At 40.3% G+C, this 27,817-nt stretch overlaps 1 protein-coding gene across 1 annotated transcript in view; it reads left to right on the top strand.

The window, feature by feature from the left end:
* The first annotated feature begins 2,674 nt into the window (after positions 1–2,674).
* SCAMP1 (secretory carrier membrane protein 1) overlaps positions 2,675–27,817 on the top strand; it is a 42,549-nt gene continuing 17,406 nt past the window's right edge. Inside the window, exons 1-4 of the mRNA XM_085566373.1 lie at positions 2,675–3,017; positions 15,603–15,680; positions 23,746–23,844; positions 24,104–24,215. Coding sequence (XP_085422499.1) covers positions 2,961–3,017; positions 15,603–15,680; positions 23,746–23,844; positions 24,104–24,215 — 346 coding nt within the window. The 5' untranslated portion in view covers positions 2,675–2,960. The remainder of the gene's footprint in view (positions 3,018–15,602; positions 15,681–23,745; positions 23,845–24,103; positions 24,216–27,817) is intronic.

A 27,817-nucleotide genomic window follows, 5' to 3' on the forward strand; every position in this document is an offset into this window, starting at 1 on the left:
ACACTTATAGTAGATTTTGGTAGCATCTACATGTTACCAAAGTTCTACCTTTTAATCATAAAATCATAGAATATGTTCATTTGGAAGGGACCCACAAGTATCATCAAAGTCCAACTTCTGGCCCTACGCAGGACATTGCAAGAGTCACACCATCTGCCTCAGAGCATTGTCCAAATGCTTCTTGAACTCTGTCAGGCTGTGACCACTTCCCTTGGGGGCCCAGTGCCCAACAACTCCCTGTGTGAAGAACTTTTTCCTGATATCCAACCTAAACATCCCCTGACTCAGCTTCATGCTTTCACCTTGAGTCCTGACACTGGTCACAATAAAGAAGAAATCAGTGTCTGCCCCACCTCTTTCCCTCATGAGGAAGTTGTAGACTCTAATGAGGTCTCCCCTCAGTCTCCTCTCTCCAGGATGAACAGAGTGACCTCAGTCTCTGCTGATACAGTTTCCCCCCCAGACCCTTAACCATTTTCATAGCCTTCCCCTGGACACTCTCCAATAGCTTCATGTCTCTCTTACACTGCAGCACCCAGAACTGCCCCCAGCACTAGAGGTGAGGCTGCCCCAAAGCAGAGGACAATCCCCTTGCCCAGCTGGCCATGCTGTCCCTGATGCCCCCCAGGACACGGCTGGCCCTCCTGGCTGCCAGGGCACTGCTGACCATGCTCATCTTGCCATCAGCCAGGACCTCCAGCTCTCTTTTCACAGTGCTGCTCTCCAGCCTTTCATTCCCCAGTCTGTCTGTACACCCAGGGTTGCTCCCTCCCAGTGCAGAATCTGTTACTTGCCCTTGTTAAACTTTATGTGGTTGGTGATTGTCCATCTCTCCAATTTGTTTTGATCTCTTTGTAGGGCCTCTCTGCCCTCAAAGGAGTCAATAGCTCCTCCCAGTTTAATGTTGCCAGCAAACTTAGTATTCCTTCGAATCCTGTGTCCAGGTGAAAGAGTATGTTGAAGAGGCTAGAGCCCTGCAGAACATCACTAGCTGACTGGATGCCAGCCTGATGTTTTTGTAAAATATGTACTATTCTTTCCAAAGAAAACATCCCATAGCAGTTTCATAATTGCCTTGAAAGGCATACAAAAGGAGAGATTATTCCTCTGTAACTGTACACAAATTATTACGAGAGAAAAGTCACAATGTCAAATGTGTGATTTGAAGCACCAGCAACCATACAAAAAAATACATTATTTTCATCCAAACTTGCATTCCTTCATGCATGCATGCATTCATTCATGTTTAGCTCAAAGAGAGGTAAAGACACAGTTGTCAGTGCACAGAGCATTTGTACTATCAACATATATTGAGCCATGATATATATAGCCATGGGTGAATATTGGAAAACTACATGACTTCATGTGCTGTCGCCATAACTGAGATGTGAATAGCGACAACTGAGTTATGATTGTGAATAACACTGTGATGTACTTTTGTTGATTGTGTAACAACTGCCTTGTAATTTTTTTAAGAGTATTTTACACTTCATAGCAGCCAAGAAGTTGAAAGTGTTTTGTTTAGAAGCTATGCTTTTATGATTTGTCCCATTTCCATACCATTTTATGTCTGACAGTATACTTCATAGTGCTTCACAAAAACTCAGAAAATCAATTTTCATTTACATACAGTAGTCTTCCTGGCCTGTTGACAGAATGGCCCGCTTGTAATGACTGTCAGTGCAAAAATCAGAATAATGATACATGTAGAGCTATTAAAATCATAGAAGTGCTAACACTAGTGCACCTCACAGTCTACATTATTATGTGGGGAGAAAAGCCTACACATTTGAATAGCAAAGAAGAACAGGTTTACTGCCATCACCATTTCGTCTGATGTGCCTCAAACCTATTTTTAATTTTTTTGGATTTAAATTAAACTTCAAATAATTTCTCTAGAAAGCATGTAAGGATTTGCTGGTTTTGAAAGCGCTGCATCAATGTAGACTGTTTTGGTAGTACTGAATTTCACATAGCTCTGAATCAAAGATGCTCCTTTGCATTTATTTCCATCTTTTGGACCAGGTTTTTCAAACTCCACTGTCAGCATTTCTCAGGAAGTATTTAAAGAGTATTTTGGACTGCTGGAAATGCTTTGTATACTTCCAAGAGGCCTTTTTAATGCTTTCTCCCATGGAATTGGGATTTTGTGACTGTAGTTCAAAGCCGAACCTTCCCTACTGTCCTTGCAGAACCTTTGTACAAGTCACCTGCAGCCACAAGCTGGGTAAACAATTCACCACGCCAACAGTAGGCGGGAACGAGGGAGTACACTCGCGTTTTTCCAATAAGGCTTTCTGACCGCCTTCGCACGTCCACTCCGCTCCCCACAGCAGACCGGCCGTCCCAGCCCGTCCTGAGGGGCGCGGAGGGGCAGGCCGCCCTGCTCGGCCCCGGCCCGGCTGCCCCCGGCTACAGCCAGCACCGGCCCCCGCAGGGACACAGCCCGGCCCGCCCAGCGGAGCGGCTGCCAGCGCCCGCCAGGCTCCGCACCCAAACCCGCCCAGCAGCCGCTTGAGCCCAGCCCTCACCCAGCCCAGGCACCAGCTCCCCCCGCACCCGCCTCGCCCACGCCCGGCGGAGGCTGAGCTCCGCTCCCGCCTGCCCCGGGAGCAGCCGCTCCGCCCCCATCCCTTTCTCCCTCCCAGGGCCATCCCACCCGGAACTTCACTTCCGGGGCTGCCATTTTGGGCGGGCCGTGCTGCTCGGTGCGGCGGGGCGGGCTCGGCCCGGGCCGCGGGGCTGTGGCAGCTGCGGGGGGACACCTGCGGGGGGACAGCTGCGGGGGGACAGCTGCGGGGCTGTGACACCTGCGGGCTGTGACACCTGCGGGCTGGGACACCTGCGGGCTGTGACACCTGCGGGGGGACACCTGCGGGGGGACAGCTGCGCCGGGCACTGTCGGTGCCGCCGCACGGGCAGAGCCGCCGGCGGGACCGCAGCGCCCGCTTGCCCGCGCCATGTCGGACTTCGACAGCAACCCCTTCGCCGACCCGGACCTCAACAACCCCTTCAAGGTGAGGCGGCCTTTAGGCTTCCCGGTGTCGCTCTGCGCCGAGCCCTGGCTTCCCGCCAGGGGAGGGAGGGAGGGAAGGAGGGAAGGAAGGAGGGAAGGAAGGAGGGAGGGAAGGGCGCCGCGGCAGCTGCGGGCCGGGGTCTCTGCCCTGAGTGGGGGCAGGGCGCAGGGGATGGGCGGCGTTTCACAACTTCAGAGCTCCGTGTTTCCTCCTGTAGCTAAAATAATGCAAGTCGTATTTCAGATGCGTTATTTCGATGGAAAAAAAAGAGAAAAGTTTGGGGTTTTTTGTTTTGACCCTGGCTCTGCGCTAGGATTAATGCTACTACTGCCTTTTTTTTTTCTTTCGTCTCCTTGAGCCAAGTAGTTAAACTTGATGAATTAGGGAATTTACCCTCTTCTCTAGTCTCCTCCCACCACCTTTAGGCTTACCTGTTCCCTTACCTTCTGTCTGAAGTAATCAGTGGCTGGGCATGAATTCTCTGCTGCATCTCAAACTGCTTTGTTGTAACGCACTATAAAGCTTTTGGGTTTTGCACTGTTGACTTGTCATACAGCTGTGAATTCTTTCGTCACTCACTGGCTTCAGTTGTCAAAACGAACTGGCCTCTCTGGATAATACCCCTCCTGTTTTTTGTGGGTTTTTTTTGTTTTTTTTTGGTTTTTTTTGTTTTGTTTTGTTTTGTTTTGTTGTTGTTTGAATCCAGTTCAACTTCTGAAGCTACCTACTTTGATAATATTACTGATCTTTTTGCAAGCACTTTAAAGCACACATATAGTAAATAATGGCAGTGAATTTAGAATGTTAACTGGAGCAATTAAGGTTTTTGAAATTTGAGCTGTCACATTTCAAACCAGGCATACTTTTGTCCACATAGATGCTGGAAGCATAATGTTCCTAAGATTTATTCATGAGAGTTGGTCTGAATAATTAGTTTAGTTTTTGTGGTAATAAAGCATAGGCAATAGCATTTGTTAGGCTAGAGTTCCTTAGGCTAAGATGTGTTTTCACATGTGGTATGTAGAGCAATGATCTTCCAGGTGAGCACAAGTTCTGGTGTTGAGTCTGCTGCCAGCAATAGTTTGGGCTGGTACCAACGTCAGTGAGCACTGCTCTTTCTAGCACCAAACACTGAAAAGGTGTCGTTCTAGAATGTTTTCAGCAACAGAAATGCATGATGCTTTTCCTCCTACTTCCATGCTTCTTGTAAGAGTTAATCAAATAACATCTAGCAAAATGCAGAGCAGTAAGGGGTATTAGATGCAATGTCTCTGCAGTGCTCATCAGGCCATGTAGCTGGTCCTCTGTAGTGCTGTGAGACCTAAACCAGGCACACACCTGAATTATACTTCCACTTTGAAGATACTGCTTAAAGTGCAAAAGCTTATTCCAGTTTCTCTGTAGGGAAGGACTTCTTGCAATGGTTGGGCAGAATCTGTGCTCTGCTTCTCATCTGCAGGGTGTAGTCATAAAAGGACTCTATAACAGCTTCCCTGTAACTTGAAGCCCTCTGTTTGGATTTCTTTATTTGCAGAAGATGATTCAGGAAAGCTGTGTACTTTTCCTTTTTCAGAGGCTTTTTTCCCTTCCTTCAGTCTTTGCTAACATCTATCACATTCTTTTGCCCATAAAAGTTATCCTGCACCTTTATTTACCTGTGCATTTAATTTGAAGGGGCAAAAGGCCTCATATATAAGCTAAAGCTTGATGGCCACCTTATTGGCAGAGTAGCTTTGAAATTATTGGGTACTACTGCATGTATGTATTTAAGTTTATGTGTTTTAAAATACTTTATGCATAGAACTGGTATTTCCAGATGGACCCTTACAGCCTAGGTCATATTATCTAAACACTGTATCCTAATATATTAATATTTTTTTCTTTGCTTGATAATTTTATGTATGATGTGATTAGTTGTTTTCCTTGCTTTTGAAGCTGCTTCCTGTGCTACTGTAAAATCACTAAGTAGCATGGCAGAGAAGGGGTGGAAAGGCATCAGGTGGAAGAGTTGTTGCCAAGGTTTAAAGATAGATCCTTTTTTTTCTTAAACATTTTGGTCTTATTAGTGTCTGCGATCTACATGGGAGGTTTCCTGTGACTGTTCCTATGCCTTTTAATAAAAAGATAAGAGCAGAACTTCTTGCTTGATGCTGAATCAAATAAAAGTGTTCTCTGGAAAGATAAAGGTAAAGCATAAACACCTAGTGCCAAGTATTTTGGGTAGTTAATTCTTTCAGAAGTCTGTAAGTAAATTATTTGCTGAAAAAACTGAAATTAGCTTACCTAGATTGATCATGATGTGCTGTGTATTTTGAGACAAGTGGCTACCTAACGTTTTCATTTTTTTAATTCTTTGTTGCTTTAAAAAAAGAAACGGGAACTGAATCCAGAGTCAGATTGCTTATGAAGTCATCGTTTTCTTCTCTAAATAAATGGGAATAGCATTCTGAGTGCTATACCAACAAACCCAATGGGGCTTTTTTTGAAAGACAGAGGGTACTGAAACAAACACATAAGTGACATGCTAACATTTACAAGCTTTTGATAGCGTTCAAGTTGTGCAGAAGAAAATGCATCCACATACCATACAAATAAAGTTGTGAGAATCCTTTTATAATATGATGTGTCAGCAGTATGAAGAAGTACACAGTTGGTATAAACTCAGGTATCATGATTGGAAGTGGGTTAGTAATGAAATCTATTGATTTTGTTTACTAAGAAGCACTAGTTGTAGCTTGCAAGTGTGAATTCACACTTTGTAAAGTTCTCACTTACAAATGCTGCAGTCCCACAGCACCCAAACAGGGTGAGCAGAGCAGATGTAGTGATGGTAACTGCATTCAGTGCTAGGCATATCTGTAGAGAGGAGACAGATCTGAGCCAAGATAGAAAGCCAAGCCAGGGTCAGGATCACGTCCAGTGAAAGTAAACAGGATCAGCCAACATTCCTCTGATGACTGGATAAGGTGTTAGTAAGGAGTGGGGTCTGACTGCTTAAGAGGAGTTTGGGAATCCTCAAGGTCCTGACAGTCTGTCTTAAATAGAGTAAAGCAGCATGAAATAAATTTTGTATGACAACACAAAGGCACATTTCTAATGTAGCTGTCTCCTTGTGGTTTTTTTTTTTTTTTAATGTCATAGGATAGGTGATAGTTGTAGTCTTCTGTCTTGGGACGTGATACAGTTACAAAGGTTCTGAAATAGCAGTCTCAAAATTCAATGTATCATTTATTCTGAAGCAACCAGTGGTTCCTCTGCAATAAAAATGGTTCAGTGTTCTTGGTTTGATTTTTTAATTTTATTTTATAAGTGAACAATCAGAGAAGTATTTTTAAATAGAGCTATGAATTCCATAGGCCCTTGGATCTTGGCTGACAGACAGCAAAAGGTTTGAAAACTGAGTGTTAACTATCCAAACATATGAAACAGTTGGTTTTTGGTGGCTGTAGAATGGGAACTATAAAGACTGAGTTGTGTGATAAATTCTGTTGGGTCAGTTCATCTGTTGTATCTAGCTCTGAGCAGATGCATGTATTTGGCACCATAGATACGGTGATAGGCCTGAAAACTAAGATACATTTCTATTCAAATGTGAATGGTGACCTTCAGGGAAATGCCAAATCACTGCGATAGGAAGATTTTTCTTATTTCTTCATCAGATTTAGTGTGGGAGGGCACAATCATAGCAGACCTCAAATGTATGTATTGTTAAGTATTTGAGTATTTTTTTTGAGTAGGATTAGGGATCCAGACTGTGAGTTGATACCTTTGAGTTGTTACTCCACAAAGACACAGATCTTACAGAACTCTGTCGTGACTGACATTCTTGATTGGATGGCTGAGGTACTCTGCTATACTCAGAAATGGCACTGATTACTTCAGTCACTGGAGCTAATTTCAGAAGTAATTCTAGTTATATGTTGGATATTGCACTTAATCTTGACTCACATGAGCACACATTAATCTCCTGTCTGATTTGGTGGGAAATACAACCCAGAAATTTGATACTGAGAGCAGTTGTGCAAACGACTGTTACCTTCTGTGGCAGCAGAATCTATACAGTTTATACTATGAAGCTAAAGTGATAGAAACTTAGAGGAAGAAAGAGAAGTCCCGATTTTTTTTTTTAAACTTTATTACATAAAAAATTTATTAAATAAAATGTTTGTACAGCTTTACAATGAAGCAGTTCTGTCACATGCTGTATCTGACTATAAAATATACTGATTGAAGTTGCCTGTCTTAAAGTTAGTGTTGTTCATAGAATATAGGTACTTTTTATGACTTCTACTACCTGCTTTGGATTCATGTCATCAAAAATTGTGAATACCCCTAAATCTTGCATAACTTAATGCTAAACATTGTGGTAGTGGATTGTCCTTTAGCTGTTCTACATGGAAGTTGGCTTCCAAGAGTACACTTCACCAGTACTGTAAGAGCACTGTAATCTGTTAAAGATGTGAAATATTTTAATAGTTATTCAGTACCTTATAGCTGCATTTCTCCCTCTAGATTTTCACTGAAGTGTTAGCACATATTGCCTAGTGTTATTATTGCACTGTATACTGGGATTCAACATTACAAAGAGGAACATGCACATATCATAGATGGAAAAGGAGAACGATTTGAGAACAGCTGTAAGATGGGGGTGATAGTTTGTTAGGCAACTAGTACTCCCTTGGAAGGTGAGACTGGTGCAAACTTGAGGGTAAATTTGGCCTTGTCAGCCTCTGAAGATCTTCTAGGTTTTTGAGGTGGGGATCTTGCCTTGCTCAGTTACTCAGAACCATTCACAGCTCTGCTTTCATGTGACAAATGTGACATATAACAGGCAGCATTCAATATGTTAAACTTGGAATTACAGAAGAACTGTTATGTGCCTACTTGAGTATTTTTATTATTATAAGTCCATAATTTTTTACCAAATGTTTATTCAACATGTGTGAATTGCAGTTTCAGAGGCTTAGTCTGGCAGTTTTATGGGATGGAGAAACAGTCCAGACCCTGTTTATAAAAAGTGTGATGGATAATTTTCTTTGGTCAAGAAATTAAAAACGTCAGACCAACAGTTCTAGGCATTTTGTGTTGCAATTTTGCAACAGAAATTAACACTTAATTTTCTGACCCACTGGTATTACCTTAGGGAGTACTTCACAGAGAGCAAGTACAACTGTTGCTGTTACTATAACCTCTTCTGACTCCCAGAATCAAAATCCACAAAACTTAAGGATGAATTCTTACTTAAACAACTGGTTTTTTGGTTCTGTGTAGCTTCAGTGATTTTTATTTGAAATTGTTCTCAATTGCTGATGTGTTGTAAAAGCATTACAATCTCTACCCAAATCAGTATTCAGTGTTAATAAATTCCATTTCCTGACCTCTGCAATAAAATACTGCTTTTATTTCCCTGCTAGTCCTTGGGACTGAACTGAAAAAATGAATACTTTTGTCTTTTGGTAGAAAAGTAGGTATCTCTCAAAGTGAAAAGTTTTTTCAGCAATATGAATGACATTTTGGATGGGGTGATTCCTAGTTACTATATTCCCTTCGCTTAAAATCACAACTAAAAATATAAGCCTAGCTGATGGTATTTTTCAGATTATTACTATATTATGTATTTTATAGAAGTTGTTTACTGATGGTGGTGGAACAATTCTGGACGCATATCCAGTAAAGAGTAATACAAACCGTTGTTACAGATGTATTTGCTTCTTCACTCTTTAATTTGGTAGTGTCTTCTGTGTTAGTGAAATTGGTAGCTGATGACTACTGTCTCCTAGACAACAGTGGTCTATTCCCTTCAATTCTGTTTTTTAAAAAGCTGTAAAAGCTCACATAGAATGAATTATTCTGCTCTATTTTAAACATTCTTGTTTGTAGTTAATTGTTTGTATGCCCTCTGTGATAACTGGGTATTCAGTTAATTTTAAATATATCTGAGTGATGTGAGCATAATTTGTCACCTTGGCACAGAAGATGCTTTTAGTAGTTCTATAGGTGCTCTTGGCAGTATGAAATATAAATGTGTTGCTTTTTCTGTGTTTCTTTTGTCAGTTTGTGTTACTGTTTATTGGGGTGTTTTTTATGAATTTTCCATTTTTAACATAAAAAATAGGTTGCTGCTTGTACCTGTCTTATTTGGATTAAAAAATTATATGTTAATATTTCCTTTTGAGATTAGTGGTACAGAAGAGAGACTGCAAGAAGCAGGTAAAAGGAAAGATTTAGATGGAAAATGGCTAAATTAAGTTGTGCTACTTGCTTAAAACTTCAGTCTCCTAAACTAATTCAGATCTTGAAAATGTCATCTGAAATGACTGTGTGACTTAAATGCATCAATGACTGCAATAGCTGGATATGAAAAATAGTCTGTTTTTAATTCTGTTCTGTGATTGTATGACTAATAATTAAATAAAAAGATCAGAAGCTCTGGGTTTGAACTGGCAGGAGTTTGGGTGGGATAAGGCTAGGTGGAATACAAGATATGGAAAATAAATTATTGCATCATAGATTCACTTATTCCGTGGAATATTAGTTTTTACTATTTTTAACCAGTAGAATATGCATGCCATGCAAAATAAAAATTTAATAGTATTCATTTAAAGGCCACTTCTTATGAGCTTATCATCCTGCACAACATTTATTGGTTGTATTCATTATTCAAACCCTGAACAATTTCTAAATTCAATGTCTTTTTTTTATTCTGCAGCAGTGAATATGAGTGCTTCACAAATTTCATCACTGTGTTTAGATGAGTTGGCATTTGCCCCATTTTTTAAATGAGATGCAGTGAGTGTAAGGTAAATGATTCAAAACAATTCTTTGTGTTTTGTGGGATGTAATGTCTAATCTCTTCAGAAATATTGTAAGCAGTGTTTTGAAATATGAAGTGTAGCTCCTGTTGGTATCAGTCATTTGAAGCACTGTGGGTGTTCAGAACAATTAGAATAGCTCCTACACCTGGGCACCCTGACTGAAGAGCTGAGGATAGTTCTAGCAGTGAATGAGTGGGTTATAGGAGAGATACAAATTTCCAGGCTGCTACTTGCCTCCTTCAGCTGTGGCTTTCCTCTTTTCCTGCAATGGTTTAGTTGAGTCCTCCTATGTCACAAACCTCTGTTAAAGTCCAGACTGTGTAATTCAGGTTTTCTGAATGCAGAATTTCAATGCTACTTGCAGTGATGGAGTTCAATTTTTGTATTTCAATACAACTCTAATTTTCTTCCTTAACTGGGTAAAGTAAGAAATGGAGCTATTATTGAATGTCCTCTGAGTCATTCAGGTTTTTTTAGAGCTGCTACTTTAGCAAACAATAGCAATATTTGGCAGAGATGTAGCAATTGTTAATTCAGAATGGCAATAGTCGTTTGATAAAGGGCTTCTTGCTCTAATCACTGTGTGTATTTAAGCGTTGAACTTATTTTTCACTGCTAAGGCTGTAGCTCTAGTACACCTTGTTGTCTCAGGATATGTTCTCTTTAATTTCTTAGTGTTGGAATGTCACAGTAGATGTACACAGAGATCTGAGGAGTTTTTGACCCTGGTGTTCTTGAAAACACTTGAAGACAAAAAAGGCTTTCTTTCATCAGATATTTATTTTTATTTGTATATCGTATTTCTGAATATAAGTTGCTCTTCTGAATTTGACTTGACCACCGTTTCATGCTTTTTGGAAATGGCTGCTGTTCAGTGGGGGTCTAATGAGTCTGATATTGTAGTTATTAAAATAATTTAATTTATGGTCTGCAGGCACAATTTGGCTCAGTTATTTGGTTAGTAGTGCACTCTTCAAACACAAGTTTGGAGTGTTGAAATATGCTTCTTAAGCAGCTAATTCAACCTAAAATCCTAAGCGCTATTCAAGTCATAGTAATCAGACCTGCTGTTTCACTGTGTGATGGTTAGCGATCACAAGTTGCTCATGTGTCTATTGTGGAGCCTTCCCGTTCTGAGGAGGCTGTACTCTGATTTTAAGATTCCTCCCATGGGAGAGCTGATAAAACCCCTCGGCCCTGGGTGTGCTCCCTCTCAGCTCTGGGCTCTGCTCAGGCTCCCTGGCCTCTGCCCCCATGCTCACCCCGGCACGGGGTCCGGGGGAGGAATAAAATGAACTCCCCTGCTACACAACAGAGACTTGTCTCGTCTGTTTACCCTGCTGCTGGTGGTGGCCTCCCTGGATATGATCAGCACTGCTGCCACACGCTACTACAGCCTGTACTTGAACATTTTTCTGTGGAAGAGGGAATTAATTATATGAGAGCATTTTTGAAAGGGGTATCACACTGAAAGCATGAACAAAATGTTTTATGCTCTGCTAATTGACATCAGCTTGTAAAGACTGGAATAAGTGTTCTAGGCCTGACTAGGATGGAGTTAATTTTTTTCAAAGCAGTTCCTATTGTGCTGTGTTTCAGATTTGTGACCAAAACAGTGCTGGGAAGGCACTGACGTGCTTGCACAGCATCCAGACCACCTTTGTTTCACACTCTTGCACCCGTCAGGGAATAGAGCTGGGCGGGAGGCTGGAAGGGGGCGCAGGCAGCACTGCTGGCCGCAGCTGCAGCGGGATGTGGCGCGCTGCGCGGCAGCAGCGCCGGCGGCACTGAGTGTTCCGAGCGGCCGCTGCTCAGGAGCCGAGTGGACGTGTCTGTCGGTGGGAGGTGGTGACAAGCTGCCTTTGCGTGACTTGTAGGGTTTTGTTGTCTTTTGTTTCTGCCTCTACCTTCCCTTCTCCCGTCCCACCTTTAAGCTGTTTTCGTTACACCAAGTTTTTTTTGCTTTTTCCTTTTTGGTTCTCTCCAGTATCCCACTGCAGAGAGCAGTGACTGAACAACTAGTTTCAGGGTTTTGCTGCTGGCTACAGTAGACATACCATAACAAGATAAAAGTTTTCAGCTGTATACAAGCTTTCAGCTTTCTACTGTTCTGTATATTGGATTTTGAAATAGTCTTATCTATATTAACTTTGCTTTAACTTCATCTTTTTTGATCTTGTACTGATGAGTCTAGTAAACCAATGTGCAATTCAAATATTATATTTAATTATTCCCATATTTTTAATCTACTTTTCTATTCAACATTTCAAATAATTTCTGGTTGAATTTGGCCAAGAAACATACTCACCACGCCATGTTTTCCCTCTTTTTTGCTCATCTGTTCAGTGTTTTGTGATAGCCATTTCAGCAAATAACATAGTAACAATTTATTAGTTTATAAGTTTGTGGAAGACCTGATGATATTGTTTTAACAATGTATTTGATTCTAGCTTGGTAACTGTGGCAGGCTTGTGAGGGCGACTCACCAGCATGGCTATTTTGAAACAACTAATTAAAGATGAGTCAACTCTAAGAAAGCTGATACTGAATTGCATTTAACACTGTTTTGCGTGCATCTTTAGAAAGGATGTTTCTTGTTCAGTGACCGTTGGAATACTGTTTTGGAGCTAAAGGAATACTGTTTTGGAGCTAAATGTTTGCTTTAATGAAAAGTGGTCTGCGACCATGTTTTAAGTAGACATTTTAAACAAATTCATGCTTATATGCATGAATTTGTTTAAAATAGACAACATATAATTTTTTTCATTTTTGAGGTAATGATTTTTTGTAAGCTTTTTTGTAGCAAACTTTGTCTTATATGAACAATTTTGTGAGTATAGCTATTGGAATAAACAGACTTGTTTTCATGTGCTCTGTTCCTTAAAATTTTAGAACTGATTGGTGTTCTGCCCTGGTGTTTTTTCCTAGCTGTAAATAAGTTGACAGCAGCCATTTAGAAAGTCTTCTTCCTGCATCTGAAGATAAAGTTCCTTCCTTAGCAAGACTGAGCTAAGGTCATAATAGGTGCTTATTCTAAGAAAGCAGAGTCTGCATTTAAATTTTTTTTTTTTTATTTTATTTGGCTTAATAATTTCTGTACTTACTTAAGTGTCAATTAAGTAACTTTTAAAAAAAGTAAATCAATTAAGTCACTTTTTTTTTTTTTAATGTATTTATGTAATAGAATCATACAACAGCTTGGGTTGGAAGGAACCTTAAAGATCATTTAGTTATATCCCTCCACCCATAGGCAGGGACACCTTCCATTATACCAGGTTGCTCAGAGCTCCATCCAGCCTGGCTTTGATCACTTCTGGGGATGGGACAGCCATAACTTCCTTGGGCAATCTGTTCCAGTGTCTCACCACCCTCACAGTAAAGAATTCCTTCACAATATCTAGTCTAAACCTACTTTCTTTCAGTTTGAATCCATGTCCCTATTCCTGTCACTACATGCTCTTGTGGAAAGCCTCCCTCTATCTTTCTTATAGGTTCCCTTCAGGTACTGGAAAGCCACAGTTAGGTTACCCTTAAACCTTCTCTTTTCCAGGCTGAAAAACCCCAATTCTCTCAGCCTGTCTTCATAGGAGAGGTGCTCCGTCCCTCTGATCATCTTTGTGGCCTCCTCTGGACTCCCTCCAGCAGTTCCATGCCCTTCCCATGCTGGGACCCCAGAGCTGATGCAGCACTGCAGGTGGGCTCTCAGCAGAGCAGAGCAGAGGAGCAGAATCCCCTCCCTGGCCCTGCTGCCCACCCTGCTCTGGATGCAGCCCAGGACACGTGTGGCTCTCTGGGCTGGGAGTGCCCATGGCTGGGTCATGTCCAGCCTCTCATCCCCAGCACCCCCAAATGTTTCTGGGCAGGGCTGCTGTGATCTGCCCATCACAGCCTGTGCTGGTACCAGGGTTGCTCTGACCCAGGTGCAGCACCTGCACTTGGTCTTGTTAAACCTCATGAGATTCCCATGGGTCCTCTCCTAGAGCTTATCCAGGTCCTTTTGGATGGCATGCCATTCTTCAGCTGTGACAACTGCACCACTCAGCTTGGGGTCACTTGCAGATTAGCTCAGTGTACTCAATCTGTCTATGTCATTAATGAAGATACTAAATAATACTAGTCCCAGTACAGACCCTTGAGGGACACTTGTCACTGATGTCCTCAATCACCTGCCTGTCCTCCATGTGTCTTAGCACAGCTGCTGGGAGGATCTGTTCCATTGTCTTCCCAAGAACAGAAGCAATGCTGACAAGTCAGTAGTTCCCAGGGTCCTCCTTTCTGCCCTTCTTAAAAATAGCTACCATGTTTCCCCTCTTCCAGTCACCTGGGACTTGCCCTGAGTGTCATGGCTTTTCAAATGTCATGAAGAGTGGCTCGGCACCTACATCATCCAATTCCCTCAGGACTCTGGGATACATCTTGTCAGGTCCAACAGACTTAGGTAAATTCTGGTCCCTCAGGTGGTAATGAACCTGATCTTCTCTTACAGTGGATAGTACTTTGTTCTCCCAGTTCTCTTCCTGTCATCCATCCACTTCAGAGGTATGGGAAGAGAGGCTGCCTGTGAAGACTGAGACAAAAATGTTGTGTACCTCAGCCTTCTCTTCCTTCATTGTTAACAGCTGTGTTATTGGGGATGAACTTCTTTGACCTTCCTTTTCTGCTTAACATACATGTAGAAACCCTTCTTGTTATTCTTTGGGTCACATGTAAAGGTATTAAATGTATCTCTCTTCAAATGGAATATGAATGTAAATATATGTAACTATATATTTATTTTCATCTCAGTCTTTATCAACTCCAGTTTGTTTTCTGATGTTGAACTAGGCTGCTGGAAATGAGAAAATATCTATATCTAAACATCATAGTTATAAAATAAGCAAGTAGTATATATATAGCTCTTTTTTAAATTTGGTGTAAATATAGACTATTGTACATTTGTACATTTATGTAAATATGTAACTAACAGTATTAAATAAATGGAAGAGAGCCTACCTTTTATCCATTGTTATATTCTGAAAATGCAAAAATTTTAAGGCAAAGAAAAAATGTAATAGAACCAGGCATCACATGGAACAAGTACAGGTTTTGTCAACCTGAGTTAGTGTGGTCCATTGTGGTGGGCACTTCTGCTCTTCTGCAGAACAAAGCCTCGCTGTCAGTAGCACAGAACAATGTTTAATTCCTGAAATCATTTTCTCAGTCTAAATTTTGAGCAGTCTTTTTTTGCTGTATACAGCAAAATTAATTTTACTAGTTTAATTTTACTAGTTTAATTTTACTAGTTCAAGTAGAAGGTGAATCAGAAGTGCTTTTGGCATTACGGGACCCCATTTTTTCAGCTTCATTTTTATGAAATGCTTTCTCTGTTTTTGATGGGGTTGACTGTACTTCTGGGTAGGGAAGTCCAAGGGTTACAAAGGCTTTTTTCTTCTCTTATGTTTTTCAAGTGTATAGGCGTGGAGTCCACACCTGGTCAATATAGCAAGATAGAGATTTTTTCCCTTCTTTCATGAGAGCTTTTTCCTTATAAATGAAATATATGACAGATGGGGTTTCTGTTATACTGTGTTAATCTGGGTTTATAAAACGCTCAGAATGAAATTATGTTAGTTTGGCGATAAAGAGGTAGATGTTTATAAATTTCTTTAGTGAAAATAAACTTTTTTTACTTTGAAAGAAAATCTGACTTTTATATAATATAATGATGTGAGTGTTGCCTTTTTGATTATATGCATTGTGCATAGATTTACACAACTGTTTCCTCTTCTAGGATCCTTCTGTTACACAAGTGACAAGAAACGTTCCTCCAGGGCTTGATGAGTACAATCCATTCTCTGATTCAAGAACAGTAAGCACATTTATTTCTTAATCATGCTGTTAATCTTTCATTTGTGAGGTTTTATTTCCAGAATTAGGACTGATGTTCTAGAATTTATAATGCGTTGGCTAGAAGTAGTGGAAGATGTGTAAGAATAGATAGTTCCATTAAGTATTTGGAGGATGCATTGGCAAGGTTGATTTCAGGGAGCTTTGACTTGTTAAGGAAGACTGGCCCTCTGAAAGGGGACTAAACCAGAACTTTTTTTAAAACAGAGCTTTTGTCCTGTTTTTACTAACTTCTGATAGGTTTTACTAAATTATTTCTCCTGTTTTTACAGCCTTCTGATAGTCTGTCCTTGGGGTTTTCTACATTTCACTAGCTTTGGAGCTTATGAGTGTGGCACACTTACCCAGGTTTTTGCTTTTGATTGCTATTTCACTTAATGAGAATGCTGTTCAGAACAGGAAAACATTGTGTTTAAATAATGGTCCACAGACTTTGTATAGTGGCGCAGTAGTGAAAGGAAAAAATTATGTTAGAGAAACAGTTGTTTGATGCCTCTAATTTATATAGTTTCAGTATACCTTGTGCTTTTCTTTTCCATTTTGGGGAGGAATACAAGAAATAGGGTAGTAAATTCATACTGTAACTGCATTTTTCAGTGGCTACTTTTGATAGTGAAGATCTTGTGCAAGATTATCAAAATGTGTGGTTGATTACTGTTTGTCAATACAATTTATAAACATTTAAATACCGAATTTTTAAAATACAGTCTTATTTTTTATGAAAAATCTGGTAGTACTGTTAGGGAGCGTTCATATTTGACTATTTGCAATGCCATGGATGGAACAACAGAATTCACTTGTGAGAGAGAAGGAGCTTATGTTAATTGATATAAACCAGCATTTTAACAAAGTTGCATGGCAAATGCAAATATGGTGGTAAAGTGGTTTAACAAGGTTCAATGGTGAGGTACATTTGATTGCTGCCCTGAACACATGGTCAGAAAAAGCTGTCAAGGAGGCCTCCTTTAGTCACAAGGTTCAGAAAGGGCCTCATTGTATTCTGGACTCCTTCCTGAGGCGGGGGAGCTTTGGTATGTGTGGATCCAGACTTAGTCCCAGATTTTGTCAATGATATACATCTAAAGAAGTGTATGTGCTCAATTAGGCTTTTCTATCACTTAGCTAAGATTTCAAAGTTTAGTGTCAGTTACTGAAAATCTGTTGTGGCAAGAATTTCTCTGCCTTGAGCAGTAATGCTGAGATGTGTCCCTATGCAAGGGCAGGGTCCTGGTGTGCAGCCCATTGCTGTGTGAGAGAGCTCAAGAGGCCCTGGGCTGTGCACTGTTTATGAAGTAAGATGATTGATTTATGGTCATATTTGCATGCCAATTACAGAAGTTAGTTTCTACCAAACTTGACTTGAGTCAAACCTTTATTAGCACTATGGTTAAGTGGGTGCATTGCTCAGATCAGCCCTTGGGTACTGTTACCTGTCTCCCCCAAAACCTATTAAGAGCTGGATGTGGTTTTCATGACCAGATTTTCAGACCATTGCAACTGTCATTGTTTATAACCTGAGCAAGATTGTGGGAAATATTGGGAGCAGGGAGACCAGACTCTCATAGCAATGAAACAGTAAGGTTCCATACAGTTTTCAAATTCTGTGTGGAAGAAGCTTGGTTTGGGATATGCCTTGGATCAGCTGTTTAAGGCAGAATATTTACAGCTAGCAACAATGTTAAGTAAGTCTCCAAAATTATTTTCTCCTAGATCACAATATCAGGAATTATGTTAGATTTTGTTTCATGAAGCTTGAAGACTTTTAAAATTGTTTTGTATTGACCATAAGTCATGAAGAAAGTAGATCTTGTTTTGCAAAAATATAATCTCGAGCTACACTGACTTATTTTATTATTTCTGTACTTATTTTAACATGCAGCTTTGTGGGAAAAAGAGAGTGGAAGCATATGACTAAGATTATCTGTCTTTGAACAGTCAGATATGCTTGGATAAAAAAGTAATTGTTTGTTAGAGATGTTACTCAAAAAGCTAGGACGGTGAAGGAAATCTAAGTCAGTGGTCAGATCTACAATGCACTGTGATTCAGTTAATAATCTGTGGCATGTTTATGGATCAATAAAAATTATCCACTGAATGAACACTTCTCTGCAGAGATAGAGAATTTCCACAGGTTTTCTTGACAAGAGCAAGACTTAAAAAATAAAGCTAAGATTTCAGTAATACTCAACCTTTGCCTGTTATTCCCCTTCCTCTCTATCTTGTGAATGCTGAACATACTAGTATTTATTCTGTAATTATGTGCATTTGAAGGAGTGTACCTAGGTTCCTGAGGATATACTTACAACTCCAAGTGCTCAGCTCTCTTTTCCTAACAGCTTTGTATGCAAGAGAAGACCATATGATATGTGTACAAAGAAATGCGTGCAACAGGGGTGATTTAAGAGACCCTGGAGGTGAATGCCTTTATAGACTGGATAAAGAGAGGTAGAAGCAGGGTGTGTGAATTTTAGACTTGGGGAAATACCCACGTGTCTATCAATATCCCTATCTGATGTCCATCAGATAGGGATAGAATCACTCTGTTTTGAGTGCTGATCACAGCAAAAACATCCAAGTAGTCTTGGTGGGAGTAAATTTCCAGATTTTTAGTGTTTGGTTATAGCAAGATGGTATCTTGCAGACTCTAGAATTAACAAAGCATTCAGTTTTGATCCTGGCTGTACAAAAAAAGATATTAACAGGCTGGGGAGGATTCAGAGAAGGGCCACAAAGACAATCAAAGGCCTGGGAAGCCTGACATATGAGAAACAATTAAGGAAACTGTGTCTGTTCAGCTTTGAGAAACTAAGTCTTAGGGAAGACCTTAACTCCATATTCCAGCCTCTAAAGGTTGGCTACAGAGAAGATGGAGACTCCACTTTCACAAGAAGTCACTTGTAAAAGATGACAGGTGATGGGTAAAAATTACTGCTGAGGACATTCAGTTGGATACAAGAGCAAAATGTTTCACGATGAAAACAACCTGATCAACAACTTGCCTCAACTGATCTCCCCAGGAAAGTGTTGGATTCTTCAGCATTCAGACTGAGCTGGACAGAGTGCTAGGCTATATTGTTTAGACTGTGCTTTTACTAAAAAAAGTTGGACTAGATGGTCCTTGAGGTCTCCTTCCAACCTGGTGTTTGTGATTCTTTCTTCATTCTCACCAAATGGAGGTTAATGAAATATGCTAGATTGCAAAAATATTTCTCCATTTCAAATCCAGATGGATTTCAATGGATGATCATTCTGTGAGAAAGTGATTTCAAACTGAATACTAATATTTGTTACATTACCTCAGTTGCTCTCCCTTTGTCAAGTGAGGTACTTTCTACAGTCTTTTTTTGGATACAGAATGGGACAGGGAAAAAAAAGTTAATTATACACTTTCTCAGTATTCCTAAATTTGTTTACTGTCTTCTGGTATTTTTGTGCCTTGACTTTTTTTTTGTCCTTCATCTTCAATGGTAGGAAGGTGACATGTAAGACACATGGAAAAGAGCAAGTAGGCATGGGAGATTTTAGGTTGCAGATGTCACCACCTTAGTATCTAACATGAGAAATCTGTTTTGTTAGGGTTTTTCCCCTTTTTATCACATTTCAAAATCTGTCTTATTTTAGATTCTTAAACAAAAAAAAAAAAAAAATAGGGAATGGTGTAAAAGTCATATTAAATATCCTTGGCTGATCTTCAGTGGTTTTGTCTCCAGCTCAAATAGTCACTATGGAGATTACATTGTCTCTTTTGTCATGTTTCTGAAGATCAGCAATGGAGATTAGATTATACAATTAGTATTTCTGCATCATGATTTAATGAAATGATATTAAAACTTTAAATCTCTTCCTGCTTTTATGTTCTGAACTTTTTTGAGCATTCATTGTATATAGAAAAGCCTGTATAGCCATATATACCTATTTTGGTTTGAAAAGACAGGTGTTTGCTAAGGAAGGCAGGAGCCTCCCCTGAAATGGAAAATGTAAAGCCCTTCCCTCTCAATTATTATAATTTTGAAATTAAGGGTCTCTCAGGCAAAGATATGGGAATAGGAATAACAGTTCTTTACTAGGGAAGAAAACAAAAATAAAATAAAAATGCAGTAATACAAAACAACACTGACAGAGTCAGAATAGGACCTGACACTCTGTGGGTCAGGGTGCTGGTAGCAGTCCCATTGAATGTTGACTGCAGTCCTCCTGGAGTGACAGGCATGGTTCTTTTGAGGGAGTGATCCTGTAGAAGGGTGTAGGTTTCCTTTGAAGGTCCCGTGGTGGTGTAGATGGTCCCAATCTTCCTTTGGGAATCCAGTGGAGAAGACAGCTGGTCCTCTGGGAATCCAGTGGGAAAAGCCCAACTGTGGTGTTCCAAATCTTAGATTATATCCAGATAGGCATGGCTGGTTCCTTCCCCAGGGCAGAGTATTTCCCAATGGGATGATGTAATTTTATAAGTCATACCGTGACACCCATGGCCCATTAATAGCAAATGTTTCCCCGGAGGGAGGATTGGTTTGTGGAAGAGATAAAGAGAACTGCCCAATTAACAGAAGGTAACTGCTCCAGCTCTAACAGATGGTGATAGAATACATACCCCCAGCTACATCTTCCAAACTAAGACAATACCTATACATAATTATACATATAGCAACCAATTTAAAATTGCTATATTAAAAAATTTGGATAAAATCGATAGTGGAATTGAATTTTCTGTTGTTGTTTCAAGAAATGTATCTCAGTGGACTTTTTTTTTTGTCCAGCAAATTCCTGGATAGCTCCCTATCCTTCCATCTTGTATCTAAACAGAGCAGAAAAACACAGAAGTCTGTAAGAAATCAAACTGATAATCTACCTCTGGCTTCTTCTAGAAGTTTTAACCTGTCCCAAATAAATAAACTTCACCTGTATAAAGGAAATAAATTCAAGAGAGAACTTCTTTTGAACACCTATCTCCAGTCAGCTGTTGAAAACAAGTTTAGTTAAATTAATTTTTTAAGCTGTATTCTGATTGTTTTTAAACTGACTTGCTGAAACCTTAGCACACTACAAACTTTCACTTGGGAAGGTGAGCTAGTTCTTTAATTGTTACTTGTTTTGTGAAGGGAGCCTCTAAGACAAATGCAAGTTGAATGATTGAGAAGCTGCAGCTGTCAACTGAAGCTGCAGTCTCTGCAGATAAAAACAGCTACACATAAAGAATTCCATTAAGAGCTTGTAGGGCCCACATCAAAAATCATATGGGACCAAAAGGCATATGCAGGGTGCATAAAGAACATGTGCAGAATACATTCATAGGTTATGAAGGTATAAAAGCCCATGGAGAAGGAATTAATAGGTTGTGAATGTTTAGAAGCCCAGTGACTTCTTTGTTCTAGATTTCTCGCAAGATGCACCCAGCTCAAGTTTTCTTTCAGGTACTGGAAGGTTCTATAATGTCTTCCCAGAGCCTTTTCTTCTCCAGGCTGAACAAACCCAACTCTCAACCTGTCCTCACAGGAGAGATGCCCCATTCCTCTGACCATCTTGGTAACCTTCCCCTGAACTCACCATGTCCATGGTCTTCTTAGTCTGGGGGTCCCAGAGCTTGATGCAGTAATCCAGTTGGGGTGTCAGAAGAGGAAAGAGGAGGGGCAGGATTGCTTCCCCTCACACTGGCTACTTCTGGTTAAGATTCTTTGGATGCAGCCTAGGTTGTGAGCACAATGCTAGAGCTTGAGAGTATACTGATAAAACTTCAGTACCTCTCACTTCTAGGAAAATCCCAGACTGTGCAGCTATGTTTTGCAGGGCTTTTTGTTGAACGTTATTTTGAGAACTAAATGATTATCCAAGGCATTTGAATACTTCTGTTTGTTTCATTGTAAGTAGCTGTGGTATTCTTTTTGCTTCTCAGCATTGATTAGGATTATAAAAATAAGTACTTCAGCTTGGCAGGAAGACTTAGAGCAAACTGAGTTTAAAAAGCATGATGATAATTTTTTAAACAGCCATCTTTTAAGAGCTCAAGAGCAAGCAATTTCAAAGTATTGTAATTCAAGGAAGTGAGTCAGAAGGCCAACATGGCTGAGCAGGGATCTTTTTCTAGAACTTAAATAAAAATGGGAGGTGTTTGGACATTGAAAACAAGGACAGATGACACTGGAGGGTTTGCAGAGATGCTGTTTGCCACTGCAGTCAGGAGATATGTGTGTTTTAAAGTTTGAGAACCCAAGCTGGACAGTACTGTGGACAACAAAATGGCCTTTTAAAAAGGTCTGCAGCAAAAGGATGTTCAGAGATAATATTGGTCCATTATTTGATGAGGTCTCTTGTCACCCTTGCGCCAAGAATGACACAAGAACAGATGAGGATGCAGCTTAAAAAGGAAGAAAAGGAAGCCTTTATGGGAAGGGAACTTTGGCTTAAATAGACTGATACAACACATTCTATTTGATTGGTTAGTTAATAAAAACATCTTTCTCACACACCGTCCTTCAGAGGAACAGAAAAGCAAGGTGGAAAAACACCACCTGGAGATTTACACTAACAAGTTATAACATTTCTACAACTGCCTAAAAATTCTCACAAGCCACTGTAAGAAACAATTACCATTTGTCTCTCCCTGACCAGGCTGGCATTGACAGTCAGTCACCTCTCAATTAGGGGTGTGGACAGAGCAGAGATGTTTTATGCCTTTTTTATCTCTATCTATAACACTGATTAGCCCAGGGACCCTTGTAGTCCTGTGACTTGAAGTCTTTGTAAACTCTGAAGTTATTCAAGATTTACTGCTCCAATTGAATGTACATAAGTCAGTGGGGCCTGATGGAATTCATCCCAGTGTACTAAAAGAGTTGGTTGATCATTATCATGGGTCCTCTCCATGTTATTTTTCAGTGGTCATAGGGAACTGAAAAGAGACAAATTGACTGGCAGCTGGCAAATGTCCCAGTTTTCATTAAGACTAAGAGGGAAGACTTTGGTAATTACAGGCCAGTAAGTTTCACTTCAGAACCTGGTAAAATTATGGAGGTTGTTCTGTAAGCAAGCGAAAAACACTGGAGAGACAATACAGTTATTAGTCAGAGCCAGAATTGGTCCATGAGGGGAAAGTCCTGCTTAACCAACTCAAGTTGGGAGTTGGACTCCATGGTCCTTATAGGTCCCTTTCAGCTTGAAATGCTCTATGATCGTAATACTTTCTTCATTAGGTTCTTCATCTATCGTAGATACTTTATAATATCTATGCCTATTGTGCATTGCTGTGATCTTTGACTAGTATTCTGGGAAAACACGTGAAAGCCATGTTGAACTTCTTGCATTTAAGATTGTTTTGATCACTACAACTTTGTTTCCCTGTGCACACATTATGAAGCTAACTATGAAAACATAGTAGTATCAAAAACATGCACCTTTTTCTGTACTTAATGAATGAAATACTGCTGCATTTCAGCAACAGTGTGTATCTTCTGAATACAATGGCTGAAATGCAGCTTTTGCTGAAATGCAACTTTTGCTAGCATTATATTCTTAACACACATATCAACCTATCAGAAATTCTGGAGTGATACCTAGCAAAAATCTGTGAAATAGTCAAGTAATGGATCTTGAATTTGAAAGTTTCATATGTTATGTTGCTTCTCTAGGTAGCTGAGTGATATAAGCCTTTAAGTAGAAGGCTCTGGAAGACATTATTAATAAAGTATATTGTGTTTCAGAGTATGAATAGATGACTCTTAAATGCTGCAATCCTCTGAAACAGCTACTGGCTCTATTAATATTCATGTCTGAACAAAATTAAAATTCCATTTACATTTACTGAATTCCTAATTCTTTGAGTGTTAATTGAAAGTAGTACAAGATGATGTGCACCACAGAACTCATTTGATGTCTTTTTTCTAAAGATTGTATATATAACAAGCAGCATATCAAGTTTTCAATTTATATCAGTAGCACTTCCTTTAAAGCATCTAAATTGGTTCTTACAGACTTAATGAACAGAAATTTATTAGAATAGGAAAATATTTCTCTATAATTGTCTTTTGTTTTCTTAGCCTCCTCCAGGAAATGTGAAAATGCCTAATGTACCCAGTACCCAGCCAGCAATAATGAAACCAACAGAAGAACCATCTTCTTACACACAAATAGCACAGGTTTGTCTGCAACTTTTAGGCACAATTTTTCTTTTAATAATAATAATTAAAATATGCTTCTGAAATAATTTATTTTGTAAGTAAGTATTGCTTTTCAAATTAAAATTAATACTGCCTTTATGTAATCGGTAATATGTGAATTTGTGCTATATTGGGTCAGTTTCATAAATGGAGGTCATTAATTATAGTGAAAAGACTTGGAATATTTATGCTATGTTCATACTTCTTGTCAATATCTGATGATACTTGTTTTGTTCAGGAGCATGCCTTGGCCCAGGCAGAACTGCTAAAGCGTCAGGAAGAACTGGAAAGAAAAGCAGCTGAACTAGATCGCAGAGAAAGGGAAATGCAGAGTCTCAATCAGCAAGGGGGTATGTATGAAAAATCTACTTTAAATTTCGGAAATGTCACTTTTCCTTAGAAACTTCTAATTTTATAGCGACATCGTGAAGCAGACTGAAGAGGGATTTCTGTAATGTCTTCAGGAAAAGGAAATTTATCTCCCTTGAGAAGATGAATACAGTGAATAAACTGTGCTGTCCTTTTAGATTTTCAGTGAAAAAAAATTTATATGTGACCTCTGTAGCATGTTATTCTCTTCTATTATTCTCTTCTATTTTTATTCTAGATTAGTATCCGAGTTGCACTACTGAATAAAAATGGAGCATTTTGAGATGAAGTAAAACTATCTTCTTAAAGTAACATCTCTTTGATTTCTCATTTGTCTGTATTTACAGCTGTATGAGAACTTTTCTGGTTTGAAACATTTAATTTCGTTTGCTGTGTTACAAACATAATATTATACACAAATAGCAGAAAGATATATTCTATTATTAATCTTTTATTGGATTTTTTTGTATGCCACAAACTCTGTACTGTGCAAAATCAGTCATTTTTTTATGGCAATCTCACACATGTGAGAAGATTTACATCCTCTTAACTGAAGATGCATTGCTACAAGTACATTTGTGGGGAATATTCCTTTTCAAAAGGAAGAACTTCAGACTAAAGTTCAAAGGAACCCCAAAACTCAGCAGAGCAAACCACTGTGTATAAAGTTGGCTTTATATGGTGATTTCACTTTTATATACAGTTCTGTTTTATTTTCACACATGCTGGTCTTTTTTTTAATATGCAGTATTAAAATTCCAAAGTGCATAATTCCTTAGTAATTCAACTTGTCAGGGGATTTTGTAGAATAGAATAGATTATTTTCAGTTGGAAGGAACATACAATGAATCACAGAATAGTGATTGGAATAGAGTTGGAAGGGGACTCTGGAGGTTATCTCATCCAAGGCAGGGTCACCTGGAGCAGGTGATACAGGAACAGGAATGCATCCAGGTGGGTTTTGAAGGTTTTTGGAGAAGGAAACTCCACAAAGTCCGTTCAAGTGTTCTCAATGTAAAGATGTCCTTCCTCATGTTAAGTGAACCTTCCTGTGTTTTAGTTTATTGCCATTGCTTCTTGTCCAGTATCTGGGCATCTCTGAAAAGTCTGACACCATCCTCTTGGCACCCACCTTTCAGATATTTATATGCAATGATGAAATCCCCTCTCAGTCTTCTCTAGACTACACAGGCCCAGCTCTCTGTCTCTCCTCATAAGAGGGATGCTCCAGACCTCTCATCATCTTTGTGACCCTTCACTGGACCCTCTTTAGAAGCTCCATTTCTCTCTTGTCTTGAGCCTAGAACTGGACACAGCACTTCAGATGTGGCCTCACCAGGGCCCAGTTGAGGGGGAGGATCAGCTCCCTTGACCTGCTGCAAACTCTTCCCAGTGCAGCCCAGGATCCCTCTGGGCCTCCTGGCCACAAGGCCACACTGCTGGCTCATTGTCACCTTGAGATTCACCAAGACTCCCAGGTCCTTCTCCACAGAGCTGCTCTTCAGTGGGGCAGCCCCAGTCTGTGCTGGTACTTGGGGTTATTCCTCCCCAGGTGCGGGACCCTGCACTTGCCCTTGTTGAACCTCATTTGGGTTCTCTCTGTCCAACTCTCCAGCCCACCAAGGTCCAGCCCAAAGGCAAAAGAGCGTTCGGGTTCTCCCTGAAGGGAGAACTCCCCGGTTTGGATCTTCAGCACACCTGCTGAGGGTACCTTGGATCCCTTCATCCAGGCCAGTGATAAACAAGTTGAGTGAGACTGGACCCATTATTGATCCCTGAGGAGCACCACTGACTACAGGCCTCCAGCTAGATTCTGCTGCCCTGATCCTGAGCCTCTGAGCTCTGCCATTCAGCCAGTCCTTGGTCCACCCCACTGTCCATTCAGCTAAACCACCTCTCCTGTGCTTACTTATGAGGATGTAGTGGGAGATGGTGTCCAAAGCCATGCTGAAGTGGAGGCAGACAACAACCACTGCTCTCCCCTCATCTATCCATCCTGCCCTACCATCACAGAAGGCTGTCAGATTGCTCTAGCATGATTTCCCCTTGTGGAATCCCTGCTGACTGCTCCTGATGACCTTTTCATCTGCATGCTTGGTGATGAACTCCAGAATATTCTGTTCCATCACCTTACCAGGGATGGAGGTGAGGCTGACTGGCTGGTAATTTCCTGGATCCCCCTCCTTCTTGCCAGTTTTGAAGATGGGAGTAACATTGGCTTTCCTTCAGTCATCAGGCCCCATTCTTGTTTCCTGTGATTTTTCAAAGATGGTGGAGAGTGGCTTAGCTACATCATCTGCAAGCTCCCTCAGCACCTGTGGGTGCATCTCATCAGGGCCTGTGGATTTATGTGTGTTGAAAATCTGCACAGTTGATCTCTAAACAAATCCTTTATGACTGGGGGAAGTCTTTTCTCCAGCCTTCCTGTCCTTGCCCCAAGGTCTGAGATTCCTGAGGGCTGGCATCAGCAGTTAACACTTAAGGAAAGAAGACATTCAGTAATTCTGCTTTCTCTCTGTCTTCCTTCACTAGGACACAGATCTGATTCAGCAGTAAGACCATATTTTCCTTAATTTTCTTTTTGCTGCTAATTTATTTAAAGAAGCCCTGCTTGTTGTTCTTGGTATCATTTGACAGACTTAATAGCAAGTGGGCCTGGGCCTTTATTGTCACATCCTTGCATACTCATGATGTTCCTATAGTCCTCTCATATGACCTGCTGTGTTTCCCACATCCCATAAATTTCTTTCTCGCATTTGACATTTACCAGAAGCTCTGTGCTTATCCATGCAAGTGTCTTGCCTCCTCTTCCTGAATTCTTAGTGATGGGAATGTGCTGGACTTGAAGAAATGATGCTTGAATATTAACCAGCTTTCTTAGATCCCTTTGCTAGAGCCCTAACCTATGACGTTCTGCTAGGCAAGAATTTGAAGAGGCTTAAGTTAGCTCTCTGGAAGTTTAAAGTTCTAGTCCTGATTGCTGCTTTACCTGCTCTACACAGGATCTTGAGTTCCATCACCTCATGGTTGCTATAGACAAGGCTGGCCTCAGTCTTCACATCCTCAACCAGTCCCTCCTGGTTTGATCTTGTCTTGGTTTAGAGACAAACTTTAGGAGAAAATGCTCTAGCATGAGTATTTCTTCTAAAGAGAAGGGCTTCAGTAATTTGTTTTTGCCAATGAGGAATGAATACCAGTGGATGAAAGTGAAAAAAAAACCTGCTTGTAAACAAATAATGGTGCCCACAAGGCACAGAAAAAAGAAAATATTGAATAAATACTAGATATTGAAATTTTTGAACTTTACCCCCCAGCCCCCATCTGGAGATGTGGCTTGGAAGGAAAAAATAGTGGCTGGCTCCTTTGTCTCAGGGAAGGAGAAAAAGGAGTTCACACCACAACTCAGGCAAAACAAATGGGAATCTGTTGAACTTCTGGCATTGGTGTCCTCCTTGCAGCAGATGAAGCTAGTGGGTTTTGGTATCCTTTCTCCTGTTGTCTCAGCCCTTTTTCCCCGAGGTCTTGGGCTCAGAGTAGCCCCCTGCTGGTCCACCATCTCAGCAATTTGGATCTCCAACCACAA

The sequence above is a fragment of the Lonchura striata genome, chromosome Z (genome assembly GCF_050655825.1).
Source record: "Lonchura striata isolate lonStrDom1 chromosome Z, ASM5065582v1, whole genome shotgun sequence".
Classification (NCBI taxonomy): domain Eukaryota; kingdom Metazoa; phylum Chordata; class Aves; order Passeriformes; family Estrildidae; genus Lonchura; species Lonchura striata.